The following is a 20,132-nucleotide window of genomic DNA, read 5'->3' on the forward strand; positions in this document are numbered from 1 at the left end:
CTTCATTTATAAAATTTTATGTTTGCCGCATGAACCAATAAGGTTGGCTAATCATTGTGTGGAGTGCAAGTGATGTGGTGATCACTATCTGAAACCAAGTACACAGCCACATTGCTTAAACAATATCAAGCCACCAACTCAACAATCATAATCATAATAATTGATTATACTGTTAAATCAATGATACCATTCATCACAATAGCAATAAGGCATCTCTCTTCAAATCAAACATTTGATAGCTCATGCCATTGGAGATCATTTCCAAAATCCACATTGTCTTACATTAAAAGCATGACTGCAGATGATCTGCATGACTTATACTAATGTAGAGAACTGCATCAAAAGAGATTATCCTAATCATGGCCTGTCCAGTAAAATATAGTATGGACCAAAAAAAGAAAGTTGAATAATAATAATAAAATAACAAACCAACCTTTAAATTACCGTTGTTTTACAACTGAAAGCATCACCATACTATTTTTTTATTGCCATTTTAAACTCATTCTTCTGTTTGCTCCATTGCTATATTCACATACCCATCCATAAATACAAGAATACCTGTACATGAAGATTAAAAGGCATCATAATAGCCTGTGAATGTATATTTTCATAGGTCAGCAAGAAAATTAATAACAGGGAAATCTATAAATTTAAATCAATCAAGCATTAAAAAAAAATTCCGCTATTACAGTTCAAAATAAGTACCAGCTTGCAAAATGAAGGAAATACCAGTAAATGCCAGAGAAAAAGTCCTTCAGAAAAAGGTAGCTGATCCCTTTCCAGAGGACCTGAAGACAATTGAAAGTATTTTAGACAGCTTGGCTTTTCAGAAAATAATTTTGAAAAAAGAAGAATAATATATATAATTGGAACAAACTCCATGAACAATCTTAATCCATTTTGAGCAAAACTACATGACCTCAAATTGGGACAATGAAAGACATTATCATTTATAATTGAAGTGAGGCTATGTGCCACTTCCACCATAGGTAGACACTAGGATACTGAAAGATGGTCAGGCTCTAAAATGGGGTATCTTTAAAATTTCTTTGACATTGGAAAAGAAATTCTGTGAGATCAGAAACTACCACTGGCAGCTCTTGAATTGCCAAGTGCGACACGTGGTTCACTTAGTGACAATCTTTGAATTCGTAGTCCTATATTCAGCATTTCTTCCCAAAAGTTCCAGATATACCAGCATCTGTATATAGTATACGAACAACTAAAATTGTAATTAGAACAAAGGAAGGAATCTGACTGTTTTGAAAACCGAACCAAAACAGTAATGAAAACAGCACTCTAAAATCCATATTTCACCACTAAAACGAGAAACAAAAAAACAAAGATTTCAACTTGAACCCAAATACTAAACCTACGAAGAACATTGAAGGAGATAAAAGATCAATAAACATACCCTTTTGATTAACGTGCTTCATCTTTGACACAGAACATGCGCGCAGTTCCTTTTTGTGCTGGAAGGGAAAACCAAACTCACTGGGTCGCTTACTGTGTCCGTGTGTGTGTTTTTTATATCGGGTATGCAGCTGACGTGGAAACGGTTCGGGTCGGGTTTGTTGGGTCGGTTTGGATGTCTACATTATTACGGATCATATATTCTAAGCCCTATTTCTATCGCTGGCCCAATGACATAAATAGTGTAAAGTTGTTCACTCGAGAAAAGATTATACTGACGAAGTTGCTGAAAATTTCATCACATGGGACTATTTCTTTTTCTTTTTTTTTTTGGCTGAGTAAAAAAAATTCCCAGAATTAATTATTATAGTTGCTGAGGAAACTTTTGAACAGGGATAAAGGCTAAAGGCTTTTTATTTTTCAATTGTGCAGAGAGAGCGTTGCATTTTAGTCAAAGTTTCAGTTTGTGTGTTTTAGATTCTAGCTTAAATGCTCAAGCTGTTTCTTCTTTTAAATATTCTAACGCAGCTACGAAGCTCAGTTCCATCGCTGAAAAGAGTTTGTATATATATGTTCTGGAGCAGGGCTGGCTGACAAAAGAAAATGTGATACAATTGGCAAGGAATTGTGATGCACCACGGCTCTCTTTCATTTGTGCTTGTATATCTTCAACCAGGGACGGGCCCAGGTGGGCCCAAGGGGGCCCGGCCCCACCCTCCCAAAAATTTTTTTTTGGTTATAATATTTTTTATTTTTGTAATTATTTCCTTCCAAAATCCTATGTCCCATTTTTAAACAATAAGTTTAACTAATTTCATCCAAATAGTAATTATCCAACCAAAAAACTTAACAAAAACAATAAAAATATTCATAATGGTAATTGTATTTTAACAAAAGAAAAATCTATTTTTCCACCAAAGAACCAAAAAATCATGTGTTGTTGGAGAAGCCAAAACTAAATTTTTTGTAACTACAGTAAACTGGTATAAATATCATTTAACTGTAGTAAGTTATTAAAAATAAAATACAATATTTTATTCAGGATTATTTCTCTTCTTTTAATTAAAAAACTCAAATTTTCTCGCTTCTTTTATTACTTTAATGAATTATTTATATTATTTTAAATGAAGTTATAAAAAAAAGTTAATTAAATTTAACCCACCTGTGATTTGGGTCAAAGTTTGATCTACCAAAGTGTAATTTACCCACTTGGGTCTAATTTACACAGATTGTAATGACTATACTAAATTCATGACTCGTGAACCAAAACTAAATACAATTAGACCCAAGTGGGTAAAGTGTAAATTTTTGAATCAGGTTGTTAATTCATACTTGACCAGAATTTTTCCCCAAAGGAAAATACTTTTTGTAAGACTCGGAGTTTTCGTTTCTTTTCTTATACTTCCTTGCCATTTAAGCAAATTCTACCATATAATTCTAGTTTCTTTTGTATTAATGGTTGACTAACTACCAAACTTGGTTTCTATATAAAAATTCCTTCTTCATGTTCAGTGGATATCATCTTTGTTTAATAATAAAAAGGAAGTCTTATTTATTATTTATTTACATTTTATGCATGTTCTTGTAATCATTATTCAATATGTATCATTTGCAATTCTTCAATTGTTAATGTGTGTGTGAGTGTGGACTTTTGTCTTGAATTTGACACTTTAATCATTATCGTAATCTCCAACTACTTTTTTTTTTTATAATTACTTTGGTCATCAATGGAATAGATGCTATAATCCTTGTATGTTTTCGTTTGGTACTTTTATGATTAATTCTTCTGAACACATTCCCCTATAAAGGTTACAGTATGTATGCACAATTACACATTTCAATGTCTAAATTTGTGTGAATGGCACATGTAAAATTTATGGAAGATTCATTTAACCAATTTGTTATGGTTTAAAGTGAAGTATCTGGTTAGGGTGGATTCTGAACTTTTGTGGCAGACTAAATTAAGGTTTTCCTAGTATTGAGCTTTGTGGGCATGGAAGAAATCTGTAACTTCAAAGCAAATCAACTTTATGAATGTTCTACAAGTCATAGTAAAGAATATATGAAATTGATTCTTTTCCTATTTGATAATATAGGGTGTTCTGCTTTGTTTGTTTACATCTGTTTGGCATTCCTTTTCTGAAGAAGTTTGACATTATGATGCAAACTTTAGATCCCATTTAAGCAACTATATATCTAGATTTGTTTCCAACATAATCACTGTTTCATTAATATCATCGTCAAATACCATGCACACTTTGTTCCCTTTGTTTCATTGATACTCTTTTAATATCATTTTGAACTTTAGCCGCTTGCAATTAATTGACACTTCTCATAATCTGTTTTTATTTTGTATGCAGATCCTTGATTAGAATTTGATAGCTGTGCAGTACGTAATACCTAGTATTTAATGGCTTCATCAGATCTTGACTATCCCTGGCCATCCTCGACTGGTGAATCCTTCTGTGGATCTTTAATGTACACCTAGAAGAAGATAATCCAGCCGATATTTTACCTGTGCTGGAAGTTCCCTCCTCTTCTGTATCCTCTAAATGTAATATTCCAAAACCACCTTCTCTACCTAGTAAATCCTGTATTAGAATCAAATATTCCAATAGGCTTTCAGAGTGTAGCTCCGTCCCCAAGGAAACAAAGGATACATGGGACAAGCTTTTCAAGGAAGGATATGGTTCAGACGTCTATATTATTACAGAGGACAAATCATATATTCTAGCTCATTCCAGTATTCTGGTGAGTCGATTGAACTTCCTCTTATAATTTTGAGCTAGCCCAATTTTTATTGCTGTTCCTGACTTAATAGTGTAAAGACATTCACTTGAAAATATCATACTGACAAAGTTGCTGCCTTTTCAATTTCTAGAAATGGTGGTTTAAATGAGGCAATGGGCCTAATGGCTTTTTCTTTTCTTTTCTTTTCTTTTCTTTTTTTTTTCTTTTTTTTTTTTTTTCCTTCACTATGCAGAGTGTTGCATCTCCTGTGCTGGGGAATATTCTACAGCAATCAAAAGTTAAGAATGGTACGAGATACATCAAGATTCCCGCGGTGCCTTATCAAGCTGCCTATGCTTCTATCCGTTTTATTTACTCGTCCTGGTATGTTGGAGTTGTCCTTTTCCATCTTTTTGCATCCCCATCTCTCTCTCAGATAGCGATTCTAGCTAAAATGCTCAAAGTTATTTCTTCTTAATTATTCTAATGCAGCTATGAAGAGGATGAAATGAAGCAGTTTGTTCTCCATTTGTTGGTTTTATCACACTCCTACTCAGTCCCATCGCTGAAAAGAGTTTGTATATATGTTCTGGAGCAGGGCTGGCTGACCAAAGAAAACGTGATAGATGTACTTCAATTGGCAAGGAATTGTGATGCACCACGGCTCTCTTTCATTTGTGTTCATATGATTATCAGAGACTTCAAAACTATATCTTCAACTGAAGGTTGGAAAGTAATGAAGCGGGCTAATCCTGCACTTGAACAAGAACTTCTAGAGTGCCTTGTTGAGGCAGATTCAGTAAGTCAGTTCCTGTTCTTTGTTCAAGGAAAATTATATCTGTCATCATGAACTGAGCATGGAAATTTTAATGGATATATAAATATATGCTTTCTATAATTTATGTACGTTAACTATCTGTTGAATTTCATAACAATTAAGGCAACAAGGAAGGTTTTTGCACTGGGTATGTGGTAGATCCCTGGCTCAACAACCTCCTAATGGATCCACAACATACTAACTTCCTGGTTAGTTAACTTTTAAGCCTTGTAAAAAAAAAAAAAAAAATCCTACCTTTACTTTCTTACTGTTGGGATCTGCACAACATATCCTGCAATGGACTATCTACTTGGTCCTAGCGTGTAAAAATATCCAAATCTATGCCTTTCATAACATTAATATAGAAGATTATTTACTTTCCCCCCTTCCCCCACCCTTCTCACTACCCTTCACATACTAGTACAGAGGACCCACTCCATTTGTTGAAAACTACTCTTTATCTTTTTTAATCAATGGATTAACTCTATGTTTTTTCCCCTCAAATTAGGTAAAGTACATTAACTTCCCTTGTGTTTTGGGGAATGTTAGAAATCCACTTTGATTTTTAAAATTTACACTTACTCCTTGTAGTTTTAATTTTCTTCATATAACCAATTTGGATAGTAAGCATTATATTGAGGTTATCCTGGATGAGAATTTAATTTGAAAAACATGTATTTTGACTTCATTTGTAATGGACATAAATGATCTTAAGGACTTATTTGTTAATATAAATCAAAACCTCAAAGAGGTGGATTTTCATTTATAAAAATAAGCGGGTTTTTCTTACATTTCCCCAAACTTGAGGGGGCTATTATAGTTTACCCTTTTTAATTTTAGGTCAATTTAAAATTATTTACATTGTATACTTGTCAATTTGTGACTTTCGTAAGTAGAAAGCTCATATTCTTTAGTCATTGATAAACAATTTGTTGGACAACGAATTTTTTTGTTCTCAATCATCAGCTTACATTTCTTTCATAATAATTTTCTTTGATTCTTTGTTTCAGAGAAAAGAAGACCGATTGAAGAAAATGGAAGAGAAAAAGGTGTACTTGCAACTGCATGAGGCGATGGAAGCCCTCCTTCACATATGCAGGGATGGGTGTAGAACAATAGGGCCTCGTGACAAGGTTCTGAAAGGAAGCCAGGTTGCTTGTGGTTTCCTAGCTTGCAAAGGGCTTGAGACTTTAGTCTGTCACTTCTCCAGTTGTAAGACCCGAGTTTTTGGTGGATGTGTTCACTACAAGCGCATGTGGCAGCTGCTTGAATTGCATTCTCGCTTGTGCAATGACCCTGATTCTTGCAAGGTCCCTCTTTGCAGGTAAGCATGAAACTTCTATCTTTGCCTCTATGCCCTTCATTGTCTGGGGAAAGTATAAGATTAGTCCAATCCCCAGTTCCCAAAAAAAAAAAGTGATGAAAGATGAAGAATGTCATGTTGTGCACATGTCAGCTAGAGTCTCAGATTAACATTTCCTCAATAAGATCATTATCAAAGGTGAAAACCTCCTATTGAATGGCAGTCAGGTTGAATTTCACCTAAGTTATCGACAGACATTAAAGAAAAAAAAAATCTATTCTAGAGACTTGAGAGTAGTTAGTTCAATCACTTGGGCAATGCTTAGTTGGCATTGAACCGATGACTTGGTAACTGGGTAGTGTGCTAACACTGGAAGAATCCTAATCTTAGTTGTGTTTATTTTGAGTGATTGATTTGGGAAACATTCCTATATGATAAATTTGATAATTGTCTTTATAAGATTATTTTTGTTCTCCTGCTTCTAGGCATTTCAAGTAAAAAATGCAACAGCTCATTTTGAGTGATACGTGTGGACAGCATTCATATATGGTAAATTTGATGATATTGTTAATAAGTTTCTTTTTTCCCTCTTGCTTCCAGGCATTTCAAGGAAAAAATGCAGCAGCAGGCGAAGAAAGATGAGGCTAGGTGGAGACTGTTGGTCAGCAAAGTGATATCTGCAAAGAATTCACTGGGGCCATTCTCAAGTCGGCGCTCTACTTTTTTATGACCTTTTATATGAAATGCACCTTGTATATTCTAAAGAATGTGAGGCGATTAATAAAGCATTTTGGATTTGTTGGGGGAAAATGAATTAACGGGAGGTGCATAATCCCGGTCCTTGTATGAAATAATGAAAATTGTGGAAAAATTTAATTAGATTATGTGTCCTTGTGGACAAAGAGAGTTCGTTTGCATGCAAGTCTTTCAGGGACTAAAGTTATAAACCAAAATGGTTACCAAATTAAATTCAGTTCAGGCTGTGAACCATTGACAAACAAACTTATAAAATGCTTGTAATGGCAGCACAAGTGTTTGATTTTGTTACTGCATGATTGATGATGTTAAATTCTGTTGAATGTGCCACATACCAACCTAAGGCCATATTTGGCTTGACTTACATAAAGTGGACAGAATAAGTTTATTTATAAGGGTAACACTTAAATACAGTATTTTAGTTCAAGTATTTTAGGTGTTGTAGCTTGGGAATTTTCAATTAAATTCAACTAGCTAGCCATGGAAGCTGTAATTATACTCAAGGAAGTGCATTGGCCAAAAGTCCCATGGTTGTGCTACACTGTCATATATGTAATATGGTTGAATTTATTTATAGAACCAAAGATATAATGTCTTAAGGAAATGCACCAAGTTTTACCTTATCTATATAATTACGAAAGATGTTTCAAAAGCATCCACTATGAAACTTCAAAAAATTCTATTCCTTTCGTATATCTATCTTCCTTATGCAATATGATTTTTCATGAAATTTGAATTATCCAGAATGGAGCATAATGATGCAAGGGAAAACTAGATGTAACTTATGTATGCAACAAAAGAAGCTTCAACATGTTTGGGGTGAGCTACAAACCCTGACATCTTAGGTTCGATATTCACTAATAGTTCTTTTGAATTACTTGATACACGGCTTTGGTGGGTGGGAACGTGTATCCATAGTTTACTCTCTAAGAATGGGTCCAAAGGACCTTGCCTTTGTGAGGTTCTACGTCAATTTTTTTTATTAAAAAAAAAAAAAAAAGCGCTTCCCAAATGGAAATATATATGAGAGCAAACCTAGCCTATTTACGGTGGTATGATGCCCAGTGGGCAAAATACTCGGAGGCCTATAATGAATAATTAATCCATACTGTTCAGAAGACATAATGTATAAGCATGGCCTTCAGCATCTTTGCAAATCCTCACATGTTGAACCAGACATATATGTATATGATAGAATAGATGAGTAAAATAAAGAGCTAAAATGCATAAGAGATATAATATAAATAATGATACTTGTGGGGGAAAAAGGGCCCAGCTCAACGTAATGGGCCGAAGGCCCATAGGAGGGCTATTTTGCGACCGAGAAGAAGAAGATGGAAAAGGCAGGGCCTGGCTGGAAGTGGGACCCTCAAAAGGATGAATTATCACAATCCGAAGAGGATATCTTCTGTCCGAGGAGGTTGTAATCCTCTGACGCGATATCATAGATCAATTGAATGTGTGAAAGGCCAGAGTGACCTTCCGAGGACTCCACCTGATCAAGATAAGCTCTGAGTATGCTATGGAACGATAAGGATAGAGAAATATCTAAGGGGAAAGCTGCTACCACTGTATTTAATGCACTGCAGCAACTTTTTTGGCCACATTTATGTGGAGAAGACCCCTGAACAGTGCATCCTAACCTACCGCCACTCACACAGAGCTGAAAGAAGATGCCTGACGTGACATGTACTTCAGCAAACTCATGGATGAGGAACACGTGGACGATGGAGATGAGGAGAAGAGTGACTATATAAAGGAAGGAAGCTCCTAACAAGGAGGGGGAGGAAAAACTGGATTGTAACCCTAAGATTTTTGTTCATCAGAAAAACAAATATTATAGCTCTTCGGATTGTCAAATTTTACGTGAAAATTAATGTTGGCTTGTGTTTGAAAGCTGCGATCCATTGTTATCAATCTCATACTTAACCTAGCTCTTTCACCTATACTCTACAAATTAATTGTTCTTGGGCTTGGGCCACAAATACCAACCCTACAATACTAGTTCCCTTTTGATGTCCGATTTTGAAACCATAATGATACTAGTTCCTTTTTCTTTTAGAAACAGCTCTTTCAAATGGTCCATTTTTAGAAAGCTAAAGAAGTAAGTCGTAGCTAATAGGTATTAAATCATATATAGGAATTTGAACCATGGTTTTCCTAATAATTAAAAACAAGATATAATATTGTGTTATAAGGTAAATAAAATAATGAAAAACAAGATATACTATTGTGTTACAAGGTAAATAAACTCAAATTCTTTAATTATTACATACAACAGGTTAATCTGTATCTATAATAATATTATCTATATTTAAAAGCTAAATTGCAATACTTTATTGTTGCTACGTTTCAGTTGAACCACATTAGTGACTATTTTATCATTTTCTTTCAATTATTTCTTTAAAAAATATTTATATAAATATCAATATATGTAATAATGCATTATGCCTTTACTCCATCCCAAAACTAATTATAACTTATCAATCATGATATAATCATCAATTTTCACACTTGTCTTTGCACATTCTTGAACACAAGTTTAACTATAATAGAAAATACATGTAATACAAATACCTAGGATGGAGACATCATTTATTTATTTTTAGTTTATAGTCACTTTAAAAGAAAGTCTCATTCCATAATTGTATTCATATTTGTATGCTAATATGGTATTCAAGGCCAAGTTGTCTAGTTCCACTCTTATTTAGAGAACCATATGTCATTTTTCAATAACTTCAAGAGATAGAGATAATAAAGGCCAAATGATTTTTTTTTTTTTTTTTTTTCCGTTTCTTTCTGTTTTTGTATAAAATATTACATGCAAGTGGTTTTCTAAATAAGCTTTTCTGTGGTGTACCAACTTTCACTACATCTTTCAGAAGATAGGTTTGAGTTATCAGTTATTGAGTAATATCAATATTAATTATTTGATAATTTTTATTATTATAATAATCTTCTTAAAAGAATGAGAAATGTGAATAATAAATTTGAAACTTAAACATTTTAGTTGTACCAAAATAAATTAGGCAAATATAATGCATAAGAAAAATATTTAAAAAAAATATGGAACATTTCAAAAAAGAATAAGATCAATAAAAAACACCAAAAATGAGAAAATTATATATTTTTAAAAATAGTCATAAATTTCTTTTAAAAATTGTTTAATTTTTAGGGAGAACAAATTATTTATAATAAAATTTAGAAAATAAATCATACATTATACCACATCTCGAAATAATTATATATTCTTATATATTGTGTGAGTTTGCAACTACGCCGACTAGTAATCTATAATAACATTTCTTTCTCATTCTCATGTCACAGTTGCAAGGCCTTCTATAAAGTGGTCCTTGTGACATTGAATAAGAAAAATAATAAGAAATGAAGTGTGGTTTATTGATTTGTTCACAGTCAATGTATATGGCAATAGAAGAGTAAAAGACTTTTAATTTTCATATTACAGCAGATTATCATAGATTGTCCTCGTATATAATCATCTTTAACACTTACACCATTTTAACTTCTAATTTGAATGAAGGGGGAGGGGACAAAAAAAAGGAACATGACAAACATCTTGGCTTTAATCTAGCTTAGGCACCTATAGCAACGAAACCATGGGTTGCCTACCAGAGGGGGGGGGGGGGGTGAAGAAATCCATATTAGAAAACTGTTGATTAAGTAAATTGTACACATCTCTAGCAATTAATATGAATAAAAATTTCAAATTCTTTAAAATTTACATTTGTTTCAAACAAAGTAACTTCCTAGTAGAAAATGAAATTGAATATAGTCCAAGATATATATTTTTTTTTTTCTCCTTTTGTGAAAATGACTTGTTTTAACTAATGGGCATACACAAAAATTTTATGCTTGATAATTTTTTACCTATTGACTATGATCTTAACCATCAAAGTTAGCCAACAATATTGAAGGGGTGATTAATAAGATAACTAACCATTAACTTGCTTTAGGTCTAGGATAGTTAAAAGGTTAGCAGAGAACTATTCAAAGTCACATATGATTAAACATTTTCAAGTATTCTTCCCAAGCTTTGAATGTAAAACCAAATGTGATGTCCAAAACCATTTCCTTGAATCAAAGAGAGAACAATAAACATTCTCAGAGTCACCTATGATTAAAAATTCTAAACCATTTCCTCTAATGTTATTTTTGGATTTCCTCTTTTTTTTTTTTTTTTTCTTTCCCTCAACTTGAATAAAAGAGATATTGACTTTCAAGTAAAGGAAAGCGCAAGTTATGCATGTCATAGAAGTGTCTATTTACTTCTTAAAAAAGACTATTTTGAGACGTGGTGAATTGGAGTAATCCAATATACATCCATCCAACACATGGAAAGGGAATTACATAATGAACTCAAGCTCAGTGCAAAGAGTAGAGTAGTCAATTTCTTAAGTTCCAAGAAGCAGCTTGACCTCTATATAGAGATCTAATATATATAACCATAGAGTATTTGGCATTAGAGTATGGTGAATGGAACGGGTTAGGCACCAAATTGTCTAATTTGAAGATCAGCCTCTGTCAAGAAAAATAGCCAATTAATTCAACACACAATGTAATTATTTTCTTTTTCTCTCTTTGTGAAAATTCAATGGGTAATTGGGTATATCAAACAAACTAGCAAAACATAATAATCAATATTTAAGATTAATAAAAAAAAGTGTAGAAACAACCCACAATCAAGACACCAAATTTTTACGTGGAAAACCCTTCAATAGGAAGAGAAAAACCACGGGACCTAGTCCAGTAAAATCTTCCACTATAAAATAATGTGTTTACAACAATCTTTCTAGAACAAATGCCAGAGTCTACAAAGACTGAATAAAAAAAAATCCATTCTTGGATTACAGCAATAACAATAACAACTAGAAAAGATCTCACGAAGTGGGTCCTACCATCCGTGCAAATGGAGAGGGATTTCAAGCAACACCAGTCAACACGAGGCTTTCTTTGTCAGGAACAACATTCTGAAATTTCATCAAAATCAGGGTTGACCTTCCAATTTTGGCTTGAAAGCAGCTGGTTTTGTAGAAAAGTTTTCTGAAATCTTCAACTCTAAAAAGCAAATCAGAGTTTAATATTAATACGAACATGAAAACATGAGGGGAAGTGATAATTCAAGAACAGTACAAATAGGGCTAAAATTTAAGAATACACAAAAGCTATGCAGTAAAATAAGTTTAAGAAAATATGAATTAAAGGTTTGACACTAGACTCTTTGGAAATCATTGGCAATATATATAAAGCAAACAAGTGAAAGCAAAAAGGAGAACAAATCATGAACATTTAGTTGACTTCAAAGTGAAACAGCAAGAAGATACAAGGAGGTTTGAGAGAGCAAACCAGATTTAAATGATTTTGACCTTGGAGTTGGATGTGTCAAAGGTTTATCTTATTCACTGGAACATGAGCAATCTTAGACCATTTTGTGCTAAACTAAAAGACCTATAATTTGGGATAATGAAAGATCACCGGTATTTGTAATTTTGTGACACAATGACACTAAACACCACTATAGAAGATATTCTCACTATTCAGTTCTGTGATTTTCAAATATGTTACTGTAGTGTGTTCAACGTAGCTGAAGAGTAGAAAAGAAAATTAAGCCATCCACGTATATGATAGCCTATTTTTCACTATTGACATGTTATTGACTAGAGAAAAGATTGATTCTTGTACTTTTCGTTTTATAATACAGAAGAAATCCTCTGATGTGAGATTTTGGTTGTGTATTGTTGGTAAAAAGAAATTCAAGTGTGATGAAGAGGTTCAGAATGCATCAGGGTTGACAAAGATTTTACAATTTACTTGCTGGATAATCACTGATATCATTTATATATTTGTACAAGTACACTTTTTAGCAAGGAACTACTTTCTCTACATACTATAGTACATTGAACTAAAACTCTTAAGGCTGGATCTCTGATAATTAAGCATTAATTATTAAAAAAATTGTTCAAATGAACAAAAACTTGAGTGTCATTTGACACAGTTTAAACATTTGTGAAATAACAATCAAGTGTATGTATTAGTACTATTTCAGAACTAGGAAAAGATAAGTATAAAAAATAACTAACAAAAAAACATAGTTTCTCAAGCACTATGTTATGAAAAGAAAAATGCCTTAGAAAAAAGGAGAGATGAAGTACCTGGACTTGTTCCAAATAGATTTCAGCTATCCTCCCAGTTGAAAATAACCATCAAATAGCCGTTCAAAAATGTGACGCCCAAATGTGTTAATAAATTAATGAAAGTGAGTATATCAGTCAAAAAATACTAGATCACTTATTTTCATATATTTTAAAAACAATACTAGATCACTTATGAAACGCATATTTGGTATTTGGTTTCAAAGAAAAATATATAAAGAAGAGAGTAGGAAGTCAGCTTGTGAGGTGTTTATCACTTGCTTTATATGATGTTTGTATTATTTGAATTAAGGCAATCTTAGGACACAAGATACCCTTTCCCTTGGCATATCCTTCTTTTACATGAGGGCAACTACAAATCAGCAACATTTGTAATTTGGTGAAAAGGTTAAGAAATACGGTGTTGCAATAGGGAACAACTAACATATTTCAAAGTGAAACATTTGACAAAAGGACATTTGAGAGAAAAATCCAGTTTTTTTTTTTTTTTTTTTTTTAAGCTTAAATTAGGATTCAAAAGTTTATCTAGATATTCAAAACAAGGGAAATCTTGTTTGACATTGTGCTGAAGTGCACCTCTAATTGAGATATGAAGGATAACAGGCATCTATAAATAGTATAAAAAATTTAACCCAGAGAAAAGGGAGGAATCTTGGTAGGTTTTGTTGGAAGAGATTAGGGGGGAGGGAGGGTAGCCTTCAAATTAGAGTTGAAGTACCTGAAACTATTTGTGTATAAGTGGACCTCAATTCTCCTAGTTAAAAAAAGAGTACCAACTATTTCTGCAAACACATCATTCCCAAATTTATGACTAACTTCAAGAAAGTGGAATATGTTAGGAAAGATAAGCAGATGTTTTAGTAATATGAAAAAAAAAAAAAAAAAAAAAAAATTGAAGAAGGGAATGGTAGGAAGTCTGTTTTAGATTGACTTACCAGTGGATTTCTATGACATAATATGAACAATCTCTCTTTTTGTATTAAATATGGACAATCTTGGACCACCCTGGCTCTTTTCAGTTTTCCCTTGGCACATCCTTTTAATGGGAGACAACAAAAAATCTGCAGTTTCCGCTATATGGTGAGGCATTGTATCAGCTTTTTGCAATCATAATTACTATAAGCAGGTGTTAAAAAGAACCTTCATTTTCCTAATAGAGCAAAATATTAGCACCGTCAGTACAAAAAATTACTTTAATTCCACAATAGCTAAAGAAATCTTTTACTATGTACAAAGCGTGATTCTATGTTATGTTGATTCTAAATAACAATTCAACAGCGCTGAACAAGACAAACACAAAAGATTCATGAGTTCAACATTTTATATATTGTGTGGCCAAGTATATCCATAACATTTGGCGAACTAATTTTCTTAGTGCAAATTCAGGACAACCTGCATCTTTCCCTTCACACATCAGCAATAGATAAATTGGTTTTAATTCCACAAGTACCAAAAGATCTTTCTGCTATGGTCAAAGCATGATACTATTTATTATTATTAATTTTATGAATTTCAAAGCTCAAAGCAAGATACTATGCCATGAATATTCTGAATAATTTATCAAATATGAGAAACAATGCAGCAGAATAAAACTAGGCAAACACAAAAGATTCATGAGTTCACCATTAAAAATTGTATGCGGACAGGTATTAACATCCAAAGAAGTATGGGGAATATATTTTCTCGAGGTAAAGATCTAATCAAATCTCCACAGAATGAAAGAGTATAGTCTTGACTCTTGAACCCAAAGTGAAGAACAATCTTTTCAAGTCTTTAGAAAATGAAAAAGTGCGAAAATTTTACATAATGAAAATTTCAAATGAAAGTATCACTCTAAAATCAAGAAAGAGAATAAGGGTAAAGCTTCTGTCTAGTGCACTGGATGCAAGCCAACCTAAAGAATAATATAATTTAGGACTAAGGCTTTGCTGTTGTGGTTGTGGAAGGCTTAAAGTATAGCAATGACTAAATGATCAAATTTGAATCACAAAAAATTAATGAAACCACTTTTATCATTTTTAAAGAGCGAAAACGGAGGAGAAAAGAACAAGGTTGGTGGTGACTTGGCAGGTTAGATGGTTAATTGTATTGCATATTTGCATTATAAAAATACTATCTCAAGATATAGATTTCATAAAGGCTTGCCCCATTTAAGTAACAGCCCAGTACCAACACTAATCACGCCAGAATAATATTATGTAAAATACAAAAAAAAAAAACAATGGATAAACAATTTTTTTCTTTTTGTTTTGTTAAGTAACAGGTGAGTAAATATTGCGAGAGGGGGAAGAAAGATTAGAGAAAACTTACCAGCTCTTATGAGTTACGAACTTTCCGTTTTCCAGGAGCAGAACACAATAGGTATGCCATCCCCACTGCTTACACATTATGGTAAAAAACTGAGAGAGTTAAAATTCAGGTAAAATTATGTTGATTTAAATCAAATGAGGTTATCATATCATAAAAAAAGGAGAGGCGTATATAAGGTATGACTAAACTTACCACTTATCACTTTTGATATTTAATAATCTATATGAGCTTTAAAGTGCATCCTGTTTGACAATGTTGCCACTCATCTGTCTTGGACCAATCTGTGCTACAACCCTTCAATATATTTTCCATCAGTTTCAGACCACATGGTGCTGGTGTGTAAATTAGGGTGTGCTTGTAATCAAAGCATTCCTAATTGTTATAAACTACTTTATAAAAAAACAGAAAACACACTCACCAAAACAAAAATAAAAAATGATTTATTATAAGATTTTCAAACTAGAGTTTCAAATTATAAACATTGGGCAAGGATATGGCATTTCAAGCTAGACTTACTTCTATGAAAATGATCGCTCCAAGCATTAGAAGAAAAGTACAGAATATGGGCAATCTTAGACCACTCTGCACCGCTCCCTTCTGCACATCTTTTCTCCAATTTGGGGCACCTCCAAATTTCTAGTTGTTCTAGTTTGATGAGGCGTCGCATGGCTTGCGTTGTAGGCAGATACTTCATATTCTTGCAATTGTAAATGTAAAGCGTTTGAAGAGAAGAAAGGTTGCCCAACCAGTCGGGCAAAGAGTTCATTTCACCAAATTCAGATATTTCTAGAATTTGGAGGGCAGTGAAGTATTTAATTGCCTCCGGGAGAGAGTTGAGACTATCCCATCCATACAAGTGTAATCTTTGAAGGGGCGCATATGAGTGTAGGATGGAATTCAGACTTGGGAAAGAATTAAACTCCTTACAAATGTCACCGATCCACAAACACTTCAAGTGGGTGAGGCAGTCTAATCCGTCTGGCACACCCCTCAACTTTTGGCATTGGCGAATTCCTAAATGGGTAAGAGAATGCAATTCATGTATATCTGGAATTGATATCAGATTACTACAACCAGAAATTTTTAGTTGAGTAAGAGAAGGATATTCTTTTAGATCTGGAATCAATATCAAATTAGAACAATCCCAAATTTCTAATTGGGCAAGAGAAGGCAATTCTTTTAGATCTGGAATCGATATCAGATCAGGGCAACTGTAAATTTCTAAATAGGTAAGAGAATGCAAATTTCGTAGATCTGGAATTGATATCAGACGAGGGCAATTGCATATAATCAAATTTTGAAGAGACATACAGGATTGTAGTACTGGTAGAACTTCATCACTACATGATATTAGCAAGTTTTGAAGAAAGGATGAGATACTTGGAAAGGACCTCAGGTTACGACAACAATTTACCTCAAACTTCTCAAGGCAATGAAGGTTATGCAGTGCATCTGGCAATGTACTCAGTTTGTCACAGCCATTTATAGAGAGTGATCGGAGAGAGGTGCAGATGGGCCATACATGCTCATGTGGCAAGATTGACTCCAAATCAGCACACTCCCCTATTCTCAAATCCACGAGACTCCTATTTTTTTGCAAAAAATGCTCTGGCAGACAAGCAAGTTCTGAAATTTCACTAATCTTGAGGGATGTGAGTGTGGTAAGCTCGCTAATAATCTTTTCAAATGCCGAGCCTCTGATTTTGTAAAAAGATAATTCCTTAAGAGACGGAAAATGACGTGGAGCACCTATTAGTTTCTCACAGTCCGAAACCTTCAAATACTCAAGGCGAGGAAATATCATTCCTATTTCTGCTGTTGGTTCTGTCCATTCAACTAGATTATGCATGCTATTCAAAATAAATGTTTCCAAAGCAGGGAACAACACAGTGCTGCCACTACCACCTCTACTATTACTTGATCCCTCACCATTATAACCGTTGTAAAATTCAGTTCCTATGCATCTCACGTTATCCATTCCCCCTATTCGTAGAACTTTGAGACTGGGTAAATGTCCAAGTGTAGGAATTTTTTCACACTTCCTACAGTAGCTTAAGCAGAACTCCAATAGATGATCGAAAAGTAACAAGCCACCCCTAATATTATCACTCCGCAATAGCCATGAAGGGAACTTCTCACCATTGAAATATTCTATCTTTAAGCTTTTCAAATTTGGATGAGGTTGAAGGCCTTCCAATACATCTTCATCATTGTTGTTGCCTTCCCTTTTACGCCACGATCTCCAATGTAATCCCAATTTGTGTACTTTTGGTTTTTCTGCTAAATTTGCAGTTTTGCCTTCTTCTTTATCTCTCACATGCTCTAGATTGTATATATATACTTTTCCTCTAAGTTGGCTTAAGCATCCCAGTTCTTCAATTCGACAGCCAACATCTTGACCAACGATAAATAAAGGCAGTGTTTGAAGGCAAGTCAACTGCCCCATATTAATCGGCAATTGCTTTATGTAACAATGATCAATGTCAATATGTCTCAAGTTAATCAAGTTTTGTAGATCTTTTGGAAGCTCTTTAAGAAAATGACAATCCTTGATTACTAGAGTTTGCAAGTTGTAGAGCATGCTAACAGAATTGGGTATTAATTTGATGTAGGTGTCCTTGATGCAAAGAAGCCTTAAATGTCTCAACTTACCAATGGACTTGGGTAGCTCTTTTATGCATGGCCCATACAACGATAGACCACGTACGCATTTAAACTCCAATAATTTGTCTCCAAGATCAACACGATTAAAAAAAACCGTGCGCAATCTACCCATGCCATCTTTAGATAATGGGATTGCATATGTTGTATGGTCATTAGATTTAAGAGATAAACGTCGAATATGAGAGGCATCAATGTCATCCCCCAAATTGCCCTCCAAATGCAAGGTTTCCACTTTTGAAATTGAGAGTGCAAGATCGTGCACAAGATCATGCATCTTGCACCTTGTAATATCACCACAAAAATCCTTTTCTGGATCTTGAAATAAGGAATTTGCCAATAAGAAATCAAAATACTTGTTACCAATATCCTCTATCACCGAAAAACTTCTTCTAGATGTTTGAAGGAACCCTTCAGCCATCCAGTGTTGAACTAGTAGTTTCTTTTCAATAACAAAATCCTTGGGAAAAATTGAACAATATGCAAAACATTGTTTTAGAGATGGTGTTGGAAGATGATCAAAGCTTAACTTTAATATTGGAAAGATTCCATTATTGTCACCCATTGAATCCCAAGTTTTACTATTTTGAATCAATAACCATTCACTTTTATCCTCTTTAAAGCGCATCATTCCTCCTAGAACTCTTGCAGCCAATGGATTCCCTCCACATCTTTTAGCAATCTTTCTTCCAATATCCTCCAAATCTGGAGTTACTGGAATTCTTTCATTTGCAAATGCCTTTTCCTTAAATATTAACCATCACTCATCTTCTGATAGTTTTTCCAATTTATGTCTGTGACTTGTCTCCATGATTTGTGCCACATTGTCACTACGAGTAGTAACAAGAATGTTATTTCCATTATTTTGATTAACTCCCAACAAACTGCTCCTTAAACTATCCCATTTCTCATGATCTTCATTCCACACATCATCAAGTATGAGAAGATATCTTTTTCCCTGCAACTCCTTTTGAAGGCGGTGAAGTATAGCATTTTTATTTTCTAACCCACTACAATTATTGTCAAGGATTTCAAGAATCTCTCTTAAAATCCTTTTAACATCAAAATTATCAGATACACATACCCACATCTGCACATCAAAATGTTTCTTTACTAGTTCATGATTGTAAACTAGTTTTGCTATAGTTGTCTTTCCAAGGCCTGCCATACCCACAATAGGAATAACAGAGATAACTCGTTGATTATTTGCACCAATCAACAAGTTGACAATTTTTAAGACATCATCTCCTCGAACCACAACTTCCGAATCATCAATAAAAGAGTCGGTCTCCCGATCCAGACCGATCTTGGGGATTGGATTCGAAGACTCTCTTAGACCAAGGAGAGCTACATTAGTCTTAATTCTATCCAACGATTGGTTGATGCTTCTTATCTTGTTTCCCATCTTAAAGGGGAATACAATAGGATTGGAGGGTGAAAAGAAGCTGCGTACCTTCTTTCTCTTTTGAGACTCCACCTTTTGATGAAGAATCTCATACCCAAACTCATCTAGGACATTGTCAGCTTCGTAAGCTACATCTTTAAGCTCCAGTAGCCAGGTCTTCACAGACTCATCACTTATTTGCCTTTTCTCAGCATCATGTATCACAGCCTGAATCTTGGTTAATGAGACTTGAAGCTTACGTAGCTCCTCCTTGAAACCCCACGCAGAACCGATATGCTCACTAGCTAGTGACATCGCCTTGGCTAAGATTCCCTCTGCAACAACACTGAGGACAAATTCAGCCATATTTTCTTCCTTGCTCAGCACAAGAGAAAAGTGTTAATGAAGAGGTTTGCAAAGTATGGAGTATGTTTCTGTGAGAAATAAACGACTGCTTTATGTCAATCACTGGGTCCCACAGAAATTTATTGCAGAGCAGGGGTATGGAACGGCAATTTTGCCTACCCAGATGCGTGAAGATTGGTGAATATGAAGCAGATCTGAAAAATAAACCAACAAAATATTTGT

At 34.0% G+C, this 20,132-nt stretch overlaps 2 protein-coding genes and 2 long non-coding RNA genes across 8 annotated transcripts; 1 reads left to right on the forward strand and 3 right to left on the reverse strand.

Annotated features, from left to right (window-relative positions):
- Positions 1–218: 218 nt before the first annotated feature.
- On the reverse strand, positions 219–1,671 carry LOC136067333 (uncharacterized). 3 transcript variants are annotated; one of them, XR_010628812.1, is made up of 5 exons: positions 1,415–1,671; positions 1,089–1,201; positions 706–788; positions 434–558; positions 219–333 (listed from the first exon to the last, which is right to left on the reverse strand). It is a non-coding gene; the product is annotated as an uncharacterized LOC136067333 (long non-coding RNA). The 3 variants fall into 3 exon arrangements; XR_010628809.1 differs by having other exon boundaries at positions 730–788; positions 1,415–1,655; XR_010628811.1 differs by lacking the exon at positions 1,089–1,201 and having other exon boundaries at positions 730–788; positions 1,415–1,649.
- A 2,137-nt stretch (positions 1,672–3,808) lies between these two features.
- Positions 3,809–7,297, forward strand: LOC111997394 (BTB/POZ and TAZ domain-containing protein 3). Its single transcript, XM_065773012.1, is given in 6 exon segments — positions 3,809–3,881; positions 3,884–4,164; positions 4,397–4,527; positions 4,636–4,942; positions 5,971–6,284; positions 6,864–7,297. Coding segments are annotated over 6 exon segments (1,221 nt in total). The 5' UTR covers positions 3,809–3,823; the 3' UTR covers positions 6,994–7,297.
- Positions 7,298–11,721: 4,424 nt separating this feature from the next.
- Positions 11,722–17,197, reverse strand: LOC111989217 (uncharacterized). Of its 3 annotated transcripts, none has more exons than XR_010628801.1 (6): positions 16,016–17,197; positions 15,692–15,793; positions 15,500–15,564; positions 14,125–14,250; positions 13,190–13,971; positions 11,722–12,095 (listed from the first exon to the last, which is right to left on the reverse strand). It is a non-coding gene; the product is annotated as an uncharacterized LOC111989217 (long non-coding RNA). The 3 variants fall into 3 exon arrangements; XR_010628804.1 differs by having other exon boundaries at positions 14,125–14,262; XR_010628800.1 differs by having other exon boundaries at positions 14,125–14,339.
- Positions 17,198–17,305: 108 nt separating this feature from the next.
- Positions 17,306–19,910, reverse strand: LOC136067575 (putative disease resistance protein RGA3). Its single transcript, XM_065773655.1, has 3 exons — positions 19,005–19,910; positions 17,469–18,905; positions 17,306–17,335 (listed from the first exon to the last, which is right to left on the reverse strand). The coding sequence occupies exons 1-3, from the start codon at positions 19,908–19,910 to the stop codon at positions 17,306–17,308; spliced, it is 2,373 nt and encodes a 790-aa protein (XP_065629727.1).
- Positions 19,911–20,132: the final 222 nt, after the last annotated feature.

This window comes from Quercus suber, unplaced genomic scaffold (genome assembly GCF_002906115.3).
Source record: "Quercus suber isolate HL8 unplaced genomic scaffold, Cork oak 2.0 scaffold_6, whole genome shotgun sequence".
NCBI classification, from domain to species: domain Eukaryota; kingdom Viridiplantae; phylum Streptophyta; class Magnoliopsida; order Fagales; family Fagaceae; genus Quercus; species Quercus suber.